The 12,809-nt window shown below is 42.9% G+C and overlaps 2 protein-coding genes across 8 annotated transcripts in view; both read right to left on the bottom strand.

Annotated features, from left to right (window-relative positions):
• Positions 1–1,303, bottom strand: part of STARD9 (StAR related lipid transfer domain containing 9) — a 100,281-nt gene extending 98,978 nt beyond the window's left edge. For 4 of the 7 annotated variants that reach the window (XM_077927268.1, XM_077927272.1, XM_077927281.1 and 1 more), the window contains exon 1: positions 845–1,300. In XM_077927268.1, the coding sequence (XP_077783394.1) occupies positions 845–891 (47 nt within the window). In that variant the 5' untranslated portion in view covers positions 892–1,300. Of the gene's footprint in view, positions 1–844 lie in introns of all 7 variants that reach the window. The other 3 variants (XM_077927276.1, XM_077927287.1, XR_013392571.1) reach the window with 2 other exon arrangements.
• Positions 1,304–3,688: 2,385 nt separating this feature from the next.
• HAUS2 (HAUS augmin like complex subunit 2) lies at positions 3,689–12,601 on the bottom strand. The gene is made up of 6 exons (XM_028724041.2): positions 12,363–12,601; positions 10,464–10,556; positions 9,127–9,196; positions 7,073–7,205; positions 5,966–6,074; positions 3,689–4,373 (listed from the first exon to the last, which is right to left on the bottom strand). Exons 1-6 carry the CDS (start codon positions 12,450–12,452, stop codon positions 4,221–4,223), a joined length of 648 nt encoding a protein of 215 aa, XP_028579874.2. The 5' UTR covers positions 12,453–12,601; the 3' UTR covers positions 3,689–4,220.
• Between the last annotated feature and the right edge of the window lie 208 nt (positions 12,602–12,809).

Raw genomic sequence — 12,809 nt, 5'->3', positions numbered from 1 at the left:
CTCAAAACACATTTTTAATAATGGAGAGCATTCCTATAACAAATATATCATGTATACAAAGCATAATGTACTCAGCATGCTTGCTTCATGGGAATAAACAAGTCTCACTGGAGTTCTGAGTACTATATACCTAAACAGAGACTGCCCAGAAATGTGCCACACTTCAACACAACCCGTCTCCATTTCAGGGGTGCCAACTTGAATAAAATACGGGGGGGGGGCAGGTCAGTCCCATCCCACATAATCTATCACAAGACACGGTGTGCACACACCATTTCAATGGTGATGCCCATCAACTTTTGGAGGGATGCACTGCACCCTCAAATATTTTACTGGGGGGCTGAGAGAACCTCCGCCCCCTAGGAGTTGGCTCCTATGCTCCATTTGCACCTTTTGCACTGATGCCCAGCCCTCCCTTGTCTCCGGCCACGCATTCCTATCACCCCTCCAGTTACTGGACAATATACTTTATAGTCCCACAACATCAGCCTGAGCGAGACGATACCAAGACCTTTCTTGCCCCATTACGTCGCAGCACCAGCTTCCCGCCCCCCCCCCCAGCCGAGCACAGCGCTTCAGTTCCTGGGCTGCCCAGGTTTTCTGCAAGCGACGCAACCATTGCAACCAGCACATGTTAACACCTGGCAGCTCCTCCACATAGGAGACGCGAGCGCCGCACATAACGGTCCCACACGCGCACAAGCCGCGCTACGGTGCAAACAAGCTGGCGGCGCGTGCGTGCGTGCAAAAAGCGTCCTCTCCCACCCTTTGTGCACATAGACGTGTGTCTGCGTCTTCGAGGTCGACTCCCTCTCTTGCCGCCCCAGCGCTACCCCCGGCCCACCTTTTGCTGAGAGGCCGGACCCGCACCGCCACTTTGACATTCGCCATGTCCCGTCTTGAGTCGCAGCAAAAGGCTGCGGCCGCCGAAGCCACGACTCTGCATCACATCCCCGCCGTCCTCCTCCGAGCGCCTCGGCTCTCCGCAGAGCCCTGGGCAGGGGAAACACGGCCCGACCCCGCCCAGCACAGCGCAGCTGCTCTTGAGGGAAGGGCCTGGCCGCCTGGGGAGAGGAGAGGAAATGGGGAGGGAGGGGCTGCTGCTGCTGCTGCTGGGCCGGTCTGAGGGAAGCGGGTGTCTCCAATTTCCCTCCGTTTTCCGTGAGGCGCTGGGTCTGCGGCTAAATGGCCGGCTGCTCCAACTTCTGGGCGGGTGGGGAATACTCCAAGTCAGGGTGAAACTTGAGAGAAGTTCATGGAGTATGGAAAGACGCTTAACTCGACAACTTTCCACTCTTGGCCTAAAGAGGGCGCTGGGTAACGCCATAATAATAATAATAATAATAATAATAATAATAATAATAATAATAATAAATAATAGTAGAAAGTCCAGCAATATCTCACCCCAATGCTGGTGAGACATGTGCGTCAAAAAAGAAAATAAACCACATCTGGCTTCTCAAGAACAGCACCTGTGGTGAGGTGGATTCTGGCTCGCTTAATAACAACACATAGAACAAGGATGGCGTGCTTCCTTGAAGAACAAAAACAGGAATCTTCTTGGTGCATTTTATTTTATTTAGAAAGTGGTCAAGTGTGATTGGCACATAATTCTGTAGTAAGCAATCCTAAAGGTGTAGAATAAATCGCCTTTGCTGAATCAGGCCAAAGTTTGCAAAATCCAGCATTCTTTGCAAAAATGCCAGCAATTACTGGGCAATAGAGTCGACCAGAAACTGATCACCAATACATGGATACACCTGTAAGCCACAAGGAGCCTTCTGACCCCATGACTGATCTTACCTGACTGGCACTCTCTGCTTGCTGCTGTGACACACCTTTGTTCACCACCCGAACACCCCATCTTGCAATTTGAGCTTTATCTGTTGTGGGCCCACTGCTCTGAGCCTCATCTAACACCCTTGATGGCATGTTTCCTGGATCCTTGGCTGCTTTGGGTCCACTCTATAGTGTATCCATGAGTAGATGCTAAAATGCAGATTCTCACATATATAAAACTTCCCTAGAAAGATACCCAAACTAATACTGCACATAAGTAGAAGAGTCAGCTTATGTAGTATTACAACAAAATAAAGGTTCAAGATGATTTATACTAACAAAACCATTCAAATTTAAATTATGAAACTCAAAGGGCAAACCAAAAATATAAAGTGCAGCTAGCTACCCACTAAGGAGAAACCACACACCTCTGAGGGGAAATCATTCTAAAACCTTGGAGCAACTGATGAAGGAAAGGCCACATTATGTTCCTGATAAGTTGTATATGGAGCAAGGTCTGTCTCAATAACTAAAAGTGGCATAGTTAATACTAGGGAGGTGGTTGCAGAAATATGGGGCCCAGTGTACGAAATGCTTTTAAGAGGGAAGCACTAGCTTTTCATCTAGTAAGTATACTGGCAGTCAGTGCAGGTGAATACAATCACACCTTCTATCTGTTAGGAAAGGCAGAGTGTGTTCACACTGTACAGTTATCTTCATACTGCTAAAAATACTATTTATGCAGCACTTTTTCACTTTCAGAGAGCTTTAGTGTCTTTAAGGTATTTGCCTTCACAATACTTTGAGTTTAGTATTGTTTCCATTTTGCAATATAGAGCTAATACTGATATCTAGAACCTTCTTCAAAACCACACTGTGAGCTGATACTTAAAAGTTAAAAATAAAGTGGGGGTGTGGTGGAAAGCATGTAAACTTTCAGACTGTTACTGGTAACAAAAGGGAACCATTCACAATTATGCCCCCTAGTGACAAATGCATCAGCACACCAAGACTATTAGAGATGACCATTCAAATTTGAACAGTTACTAGTTATCTGTTCAATGTTGTCATCACGTGTCAGGAGGCAACCACTGTTATCTTCCTTTTTCTCAGACAGCATGTGCTGATAAATTATGTCCTGTTGTTGCATCATTTAAACTTTGTGAATGTACTCTAATAGAAATATCTGCTTAAATTAGTATAGTTTAAGTTGTCTGTTAATATCAGTAAGGTTAACTGCTTTAAAGAGAATTAAGCAGAAATAAATTCAGGAACCGAAATGAATGTCTTTGAAGCATATTAAACTAAAAACTGCAAGTCTCTATACACATCCCGCTGAATTCAATAAAACACAACTTAGTTCAAAGGAAATGTGTATAGAACTGGCTAACTGCATGGGCAAATTTACACATTTACCTACATGCCACTTAGGAACAAACAAATATAAGGATTACGAAAGTTAGAATTGCCACCTTCAATGTATGAGAGTGAAAGAAAAACTACCCATCCATTTTTATTGAGAAAGCATGTTTAGGTTATAAACACACAAATGCCTGCTTGCCAGGTTGTATGCATACGGGCGTTTATTGTGGGATGTTCCCTGCTTGTAGTTTTTATTTTAACATGTGAAAAAGAACCCAGGTCCTGTCACTGGGAGAAAACAAGTCTTGATATCCTCAGGATGCTGTTTACATAGCAGCACATCTATCTTGTGCTTTCTCTCAGCGGCTGGAACAGAGACCAGATGGAGGTGAGAGACTGATGATGAGCCATAACGAGCTATAACGAATCAAGCATAGCTGATGGAGGATTATGAAACACAGGCATTTGCTAGCACAGTGACAGGCTCATTTGTATATGGTTGCTTATTCTCCCCCCCCCCCTTCAAATACAAACTAAGGAAAAAGTATTTATTTAGTTTGTTTATTACTAACGGAATACTGTTTCCCATACTCTTCCTCTGCATTATTTTCTAGTACAGTATTCAACAGTATGAAGAGCAAAGGTATCAAGCTACAGATTTTCATATATGCACATTAGGACAGGGTGGAATCCAAAGCTTTCCCACCCATACAAAAGAGTCTATAGTCTGGTATTTTGATTGAAGTTTTGTACCAAGATATGAGTGGTCTCACTTTTTAAAATAGATAATGTTTATATAAAACATTTTCTATAAATTATAAAACATATGTACATGAAGCTGGTCTTGTTAAGGCGACATAATAAAATTGCTTCTTTAAAATATTCCTCAGAACCTCAAGAGGGCCATTTAACATCCATTGTCAGTTTCTAACACAGCACTATTTCTACGTACAAATATATATTTCAGACAGACACAAGTGACTTTAAATGTGATAAAAGACATGCATTTTATCTACACACCAAATTTCTAAGTAGCCCGAGAATTGGGAAGGAAAAGGCATGGCAGGGAGTGTGCACTATTACAGAGTTATACTTCTGAACCAGGAATCTGATTCAGCAGTCAGCTGTGAATTTTCAAAGATCTCCTTTACTTTCTCTCTCCACTCCAGTATTTGTTCTGCCAGTGCTTTTGTGTCTGTTACTAACAAGTCCATCTTTGTTAGTGCACTGTCCTGGAATGAAATAGGAAAACAAGTATTTTAGCATGCTATGCTAAAACTGCAACAACATAAGAACTCATCACAGGGACTGCTGCTCAGGGGAAGTGAAACTAGCATACCTGCCCTGGCATTTGTCAACGTACTCCAGGAAAGATTCCTTCATATAGCTTTAGGGGTAGCCATATTAGTCTGTTATAGCAGAAACCCAAGAATTGATGCGGGTGGTGCTGTGGGTTAAACCACAGAGCCTAGGACTTGCCGATCAGAAGGTCGGCGGTTCGAATCCGCACAACGGGGTGAGCTCCCGTTGCCTGGTCCCAGCTTCTGCCAACCTAGCAGTTCGAAAGCACGTCAAAGTGCAAGTAGATAAATAGGTACCGCTCCAGCGGGAAGGTAAACGGCGTTTCCGTGCGCTGCTCTGGTTTGCCAGAAGCAGCTTAGTCATGCTAGCCACATGACCTGGAAGCTGTACGCCGGCTCCCTAGGCCAATAAAGCAAGATGTGCGCTGCAACCCCAAAGTCGGCCACGACTGGACCTAATAGTCAGGGGTCCCTTTACCTTTTAAAGACTAAGAAATTTATCCTGGCATAATCTTTTGTGGAGCAGAGTCCACTTTATCAGATGCATTATGTAATCCTCACCTGGCAGATATGTAATGCACACATGGGTATTAAGAAATGCTAAGCTTGTTATTAAGTCAAGTTTAACATTTTGTTATTAACTTATAATTCCCTAGAACCGGGTTATCTGAAAGAGCAACTCCCATATAGATCTGCTCGTTCACCAAGATCTTTGGAGGAGGCCCTAATGCCAGACTGCAGGGGCTCATCTTGTGCCCCTAGCCTTAGCAATGACCCTTCTTACTCTTAAGATATGGCAGGCACCTATTTAACAGCTTCTGCCAGCTTTTAAACACATATCTAGCTTTCCCTTGCTTCTGGTATCAGTTGAATGATACCTGACTGCTGTTAACAGTGATATGCTGGCTTTTTAAAATAGTTTTTATCGTATACTGAATTGTTTTGCATTTAACTGCTTTGTTGTTCATCACTTCGGTACTATTTTAATGAGGGGATGTTAAATAAAGGAAAAATGTAAAAGTTGGAATTAAATGGCAATGAAAAGCAAAATAAAGTACAGTCCAATGGAACCGTACAGTTCAACTGTACAGTATGCAGAATAACTAGAGTGACCTTTCACAACTGCAATAATTAGTGATAATACAATCATCTTAGCACTGACGGGAAATTAACACCTGTAGCAGGACAGAAAAACAGTCACTATTCAGACTCAAATAGATGGAATTGAACTTTCTGATCAATTGATTCAGCAATTGAAGCTCCTTTCTTCAAGGACAGAGATACAGATTCACAGTTTCTCTAATTGCAGGGGAAGCTTAGTGTGAAGTGAAGCAGACGTTACAGTGCTTCACATACCTTATGTCAGGTACAGGCCTATTAGCCAGCATTCTGAGTGAGACAACCCAGGGAATCCATGGCCTGGTGAGATTCAAACTAGAGACTTCCAGCTAAGACTTCCATGCTCTTAGCCACTACTTTACTATCAAAGGAAACGAGGAAAAGTTATATGACAGACCACTCACCATGTTTTTCATAACTAGAGGTATTTGAGGAATGCTCCTTACTGTGGTTAGATGGGTTTCTAGTTTTTCAATGAAAGCCACTGCCGACACCAACAATTCTACTACATGCCTGCATGAAAAAGAAAAATGTAACAGAAAATGATAATATCTTTGTGAGGTGATATTTCACACTATGGAGGCTAAATATATGTATCACCTAGGAATATTTCAAGTTGTTAGCACTGTAAAAGAGTGAACATAATCTGGGGGATTTGAAAGGGAGGGGAGATTGCTCAATAATTCACGTTACAATTGTTATGTTATGTTATGTTATATTATTATTATTATTATTAGGTTTCTAACAGGAACCCCTCCCAGAAGAGATAACAGGAAGAGAAATTTCAATTGACTCTATACTGATGGTGCTGGAAACAGATACAGATAAATGACACTGAACCAACATATTACCGTACTTAGTAATGGCAGCAAATGTTTGAACAGCCCAATAGTGGGGAAAAGCAGCCACCTACTATCGCTGAGTGGTTGATCTTTATTGGTCCCTAATGAAATGCATTAAATGAACATGGATGAGAATTAAGAAGGGAAAACAGAACACCAAAGCTATTTAGAAAAATTATTTTAATGTTATAGCAGAAACAATGCCTTAATATGAATTGGACTGAGCTGATAAATGATTTAGAATAACTTAGCTGTCAGACTAATGTAGATTTAGAAAACAGGCTGTGTATACCACAGGGTGATATAAAATAGGAACTTATCAGGAAACAGAGGAAAAAGAAAAATGTAATGAATAAAGTAAGGATTGTGTATCTTGTAAGAATGTTAGTGACTACGGTTAAAATAAAATGCATTTGTGATACACCGAATATATGTTTGAAGTGTACCTTTGATGAAAATTGAAATAAAGGATGTTATTTGGTCGCAGAAGTGAACTGATTGTGGCTGTTTAGAGTTCTGCAGTAACTTGGTTTTTTTTTAAAAAAAGTCTTAGCATCATCATTTGCAGTTTTAACTGTAATTGGATTTTGTTCCCAATGTATTTTATTGATCTGGAAAAGAAACGAGGAGTACCCAACATGTAAGTAAAATAACAAAGCAGTTTGTTACCTGTGGTACATAGCTTCAATAGGCAGACTTTCTTGACGCACTGGTTTCATTAGCCTCTGCCTAAGAACCCATTTCTCTTTCAGCACTGCTTCTAGGTGTTTGTTCATCGCTTGCAGAGCCTGGCATTTCTGAGCTACAGATTTGGTTTTTTTAAAAAAAAAAATGGAAAACTTTCAGATTTAAACATGAATTGAAGTGAGAGCAGGTTCTTTGTAAAACATAATTTTATGCTTTGAAACACAGGCTTCCAAAACACTGGTAGCATGCTGTGTGAATCTGTGATTGTCTAACAAAATTGTGTGGCCTTATAGAGCACCTGCAAGGTGAATCACATCAAGAGACCCCCATGGAAGCAAGCAGCAGCTGCTGAGAAATAAAAACCACAGGTTTCTAAGTATATCCTAGGGAATGCTGTGTACCCTTGATAACAGGACAAGTAACAGCAGACAAACTGGTGAAAAGGGTCATTTGTCCACCATTCTCAATCTTTCCCTCCAGTGCAAATATATGTGTACTGTACTCTCTATTAATGCAGGGCGATTATGCCCACTGTGATCAATGGGACCTGTCCCCATGTAAATATGTACAGGATTACAGCCTTAATGTTTCAAACGTATACCTGTGAAGAACATCTTCCATTTAATTTTTTTTATTCTTGGTTCTGCTCATTTCAGTCAACAATGGTAGCCTTTGTGAGCCTTTTCCCATGATCTTGGGACTTTCCGCCTTCACCCAATACATGTAGGATTGTCATAGTTATGGATGCAATGTTTAGTAGCTTGCATGGAATAAAGAGTTTTGGGTTTTGGGGGAATGGCGTCCATGTAGGGCAGGTATGGCAAACCTACAGCTTGCAGGTCTAATTAGGCCCACCTCAGGTCTCAGTCTGGCCCATTAAGTCTGTTTCCCTGAAACCATACCAACCTGCTTCATACCCAACCTCGGCCCTCCAGACGTTTTGAGACTACAATTCCCATCATCCCTGACCACTGGTCCTGCTAGCTAGGGATCATGGGAGTTGTAGGCCAAAAACATCTGGAGGGCTGAGGTTGAGGAAGCCTGCCCAACATCATATGTGACATTGGGTGAGGGACACACAGCTGTCCATGCACAATTGGGAACCCTAAAATGCGCTCCTGGTTGTGTATTGGCAAGGTAGCTTGATTCACACAAACAAGCTGGAATCAGCTGTGCTACAGAGCTCCCCACAGGGAACTCCGTAGCACAGATGACCACCACAGAAAGCAGAGCTTGGAGTCAGTCAGCACCAATCAGCTGACTGGCAGTAACTTTAACCTCTCTTGGATTTTCCTTTCTAGAGTGGTTTGAACCAATAACCTGTCAAAATGCTACACTGCCTGCCACCCCACTGGCCAGATCCGATTCCCTACCCCCTGGTGTATGGATTTTCCTCATGCAACATGCCTAACTACTCATCACTGAAGTGGTATCAGGATGGCGTGCCACCTGCTGCCAAGCCAAATTGCTTCCCAACCTAGGGATATGTTTTTGTCTTTTCTCATAGTCTATGGCTTGGGTGGTTGGCTTAAGTTGCTCACAGTTGTCTTAAATGAGACACTCAGGATTCTGAATGAAATGCCCAGTTCAGCATGCACGCAATGCATCTATGAAGTTGATGAATACAAACACCTCTAATTACTTGCTTCCTTTCTCAGGGATCATTCCTGTTCAAACTTTTTCACTTTGGCTGCTAGATGCTTTGTCACTTGTTAAGTGTGTTAAGCATGCTACTTCCTCAACAGACTTCTTCTACTCTCCTGTTGCAGCCTCCCAGGCACCCAAAAATCTGTTCTGGAAGGTTGGTGGGCCAGATGTGGGGCGGCAGCAGGCTGCAAAGGGGAGGAGAGAAAGGTAGGTCCCATTGTGTCCATTGGCACAATGCTGAATCTTGTTCATAGATGGCAGCTTTGTGACTCAACCAATCTCTCTTACAGCAGTATGAAGATGTGAGGCTTTGTCTAAATAACTCTTAAGATTGATCTTCTAGGAGTGCTGTTTGGGGATTAAACAATAGCATGAAACAAAATACTTACTTAGGTAGAATGGATGAGTAATGTCTGCTGTATCTTTTTCCATCTGCAGGATTTCAGCATCTAGCTTCATCTATACACATTAAAATAGTTACACTTATATCCATGCAGTATGTTTAATGTATATACAGTTGCATTCATAACTGCTTTAAAACCCCCAACAACCCTGACCATTTTCAAGTATTTTTATAAAAGTAATTCTTCTATGCTTGCAGGAACCACAACATAATTTTATTTCTGATAAGATTTGTGGGAAGTTTATTTTTTAATGTATCTAACTGAAATCTCATAATTTCTTTTTAAAAAAATAGTTCAATTTATCATCCCTTAATTCCAGCTTTAGTAAGACTTCCAGTCTCTTAGTTGACTTCTGTTTTTCAGCATCCAAACTCTGTAGTTGCATAGAACACAGAATCTGTTCTAGGTGGAACTATTACAGGCTAAACTCCTACTTAATGCAATTTTCATGGCTATGTCACTAAATCACATCTCTGTAGAAGAGGATTAGGTGTGATAATTTGACAAGCTTCTCAACCTCAGTTGAGACACCAAAGAACAAAGAGGGAGAGGGAGTCCTGGCTAAAAAAATATATAGGATTGATTTCAAAATATATTGTTCACATGATAAGAAGTGCTTCTTACCAAGTGAAAAATATATTTTAGAAAACATTATCTTTTGAAACCAGGCAAAACAGAAAAAGAAAGAAATGCCGAGTTATAGTAAGGGGATACCTGGTTTGGCAGTAGTAGATACGATCAGGAGCTAAAATGAATTAGTGGTGCAGTGGCCAAAGAAAAAGGGAGGGAGGACGTAAATGCAACTTTAAGATGCATTAATCAAACCACAGTTTCTAAGTTCCACTTTATCTTGTCCATCTGAAAAACTGTCCAGTTCTGGGCACCACACTTTAAGAAGGATATATAGACAAATTAAAAGAGGTGAAGAGGAGGAAAATGAAGATGATTAAGGGTGAGGAGGGCAAATAGTTGTTCTCTCCTGCTCCAAAGGGCAGAACTAAGTTACAGAAGGGTTGGTTTCAGCTGAATATTAGGTGAAATCTCTTAAATGTAAGAACAGTTCAACAATAGGAAAATTACATAAGGAGGCAGTGGCCTCTCCCTCAGTGGAGGTCTTCAAGCAGAGGCTGGACAGTCATCTGGTGGAGATACCGTAGCTCTGGATTTCATGCATTGGCCTAGATAGCCTGCAAAGTTCCTCCAACTCTATAGTCCTATAGTACTGTTTCACCACTATGAAATCATTTATTACAATTCAGAAGAAATTGTATGTATGGCCTATTCAGTAGAGCTCCTATTCTGATGCTCAAAGATTATTTTACCTCACTGATTTCAGCTTGGAGATCAGCAATTTGTTCTGCCTCCGAGAGGCGAACAAAGGAAGGAGCTGGTTTTCCACATCTATCCAGAGTTTCCTGAAACAGAAACATGAAAATTCTCAATAAACATAAGCAATTCAAGCTTCCTTGAAATTAGGGTTCCAGTCTTAAATACATTTAGGTTGCAATCCTAATGTCTTTGCCTGGAGAAATGAAGGACAAGCCAGTGAAAATGAATGATGGGTGGTGTGGAGGAGCAGTTCACATTTCGCAAATTGTCACCCTTACATTTATGAGGGGTATTTATTAGGTTGCATTACCTCAGTAATGGACTGGATGAGAGCCAACAAACTGAACAAACAATCCAGATACTACTGAGGCACTGTTTGTGGCTGGTTTCCCAGACCAGATTGGTAGAAGGTTGCCTGATCTCGATGGGGGTTACACTTCCTCTGAAGGAGCAGGTATGTAGCTTGGAGATACTTCTGAATCCATTGGTGTTGCTTGAGGCTCAAGGTGGCCTCAGTGGCGCAGAGTGCCTTCCATAAGCTCCAGCTGGTAGCTCAACTGCACCCCTAACTGGACAGGGATAACCTAACTACTGTTGTCTATGCTCTGGTAACCTCTAGGTTAGATTACTGCAATGTTTTATATGGCTGCCTCTAAAGATGGTGCAACTGATACAGAATTCAGCAGCCAGCTTGCTCACTGGGGCATGGCAGTTTGAGCATATTACACCCATCCTACTTCCAGACCCTAACACGCATCATCAAGGCCTGTGTAAAGTGTTCCATTCTGCTGTTTTAATGACGTTTTCAGGTCATTTATGGGTTCAGCACAACACACACATGTGCAATTGCACCTCCATCAGACGCATGTAAATCGGCCGTTGCCTGTATCTGCTCATACCTCCAGTCAAGCCTTTTCCCTCCACTTTGGGGAAGGGCTGTGGCTCAGTGGCGGAGCATCTCTTTCGCAAGTGGACACAGAAGATGCCATGTTCAATCCCTGTCATCTCCAGACAGTGCTGGGAGGGAGCCCAGACTGAAACTATGGAGACGCACTGACAGTATTGAGCTAGATGCATAAATGATTTGACTCAGTATAATGCAGCTTTCTATGTTTCACTCTGTGTAAGTTACTTGTGCTCTGGAACAAAAGTCACTTCTATGGAATTAAAAACGAGGCTTACAGATGCACAGACCCCCATTTCCCCCTACTGAACTTATGGGAATTCTCCATCCACAGTTATGCAGAGTGGAGTGGACCAGCCTTTTAGTATTTAAATAACCATGCAGTTTTCCTGAGGATGCAAGATATAAAGAAAGGAAAAAAAGATACTTCGTTTCCATTTAGGAACAGAATCCAATCCAGGTGGTCCAGAGAGCTACAAGAGCTGACAACTATAAAGCTACAACTAGGGTGGAAGTTAGTATTTTTTGCCATCATGAGCCTGTTTCTTTCACAGTAAGCCCATCACCTAGATGTACTTTTAAGCAAAGGTAAACACACCACAAGCACACCAGCACTGTTGCAGCCGAACTAAAGGAACAAGGACAAAAAGCTACCTTTCCAAAAGGTGTCAGGTAGCAAGCTACAAAAAGAGCCTCCCTTGACTTCTTGGATTAATGCTGCCAGCCAGGACAGAACATACTGGGCGGCCTATGAATATATCGATATTATCAGCATCTTTTAAAAGCAGCAGGCAGCTTCAAATATGCCTTTTCCAAACCAGTGCAGTCGAATCTAATAACCTGAGCAGCAAGCAGCAAGTTCCCAAAGTTTGGGCAGAAACGAACACATTGCAAACTATGGTTTTGCATAACGCGCATTTAGATGATGGTTTTGCGTTGCGTGTATTTATACAACGTGGGGAGGGAGAAAAGGCGCGGCCCGTCTCACCTGGGACACCACCCCCGCGGACAGGCAGCCAGCCAGCAGCATCCCAGCCGCCGACGGCTGCACAGGAGCCCACGGATTCGAAGAAGCCATGGCGAGGCGAGCATCCGCCGCCGCGCGGAAACTCTCTCGCGCGCCTCGCCTTCGAATGCGAAGCGCCTCCTCGCGCTTCCTTTCAAACTCGCGCCGCCATCTCGAGTGCGGGCAAGCGGCTCACCGGCACATTAGACGAGGGGTTACTTATATATATATTTGTGGCAGGGAATGAGGGGACCCCCAACATAGGAGGCGCAGCCCTCCCTGGCGCCTACTTATAGCGGTACCGGGCTGCGGCGAGACCAGATACCCTGTGCAGCCCAACGGCACCCGGGCGTCGTGGCCCTTCCCGCCATGTTGATTGTTGGCGGAAGTGAACCCGGCCGTGTGGGTAATGTCCACCCCCGGAGAACC

Source organism: Podarcis muralis, chromosome 1, assembly GCF_964188315.1.
Source record: "Podarcis muralis chromosome 1, rPodMur119.hap1.1, whole genome shotgun sequence".
NCBI lineage: Eukaryota > Metazoa > Chordata > Lepidosauria > Squamata > Lacertidae > Podarcis > Podarcis muralis.
The sequence above is the reverse complement of the archived record's forward strand: the minus strand, read 5'-3'. Positions and strand labels throughout refer to the sequence as shown.

Excerpts from the sequence above, each read along its gene's own strand:
- HAUS2 (XM_028724041.2), bottom strand. The coding sequence starts at position 12,452 with ATGGCTTCTTCGAATCCGTGGGCTCCTGTGCAGCCGTCGGCGGCTGGG. Across the intron at positions 9,197-10,463 it reads TCCAAGCTGAAATCAGTGAG|ATGAAGCTAGATGCTGAAAT; the intron begins GTAAAATAATCT and ends TAATGTGTATAG. Across the intron at positions 7,206-9,126 it reads TACTCATCCATTCTACCTAA|CTCAGAAATGCCAGGCTCTG; the intron begins GTAAGTATTTTG and ends CCAAATCTGTAG.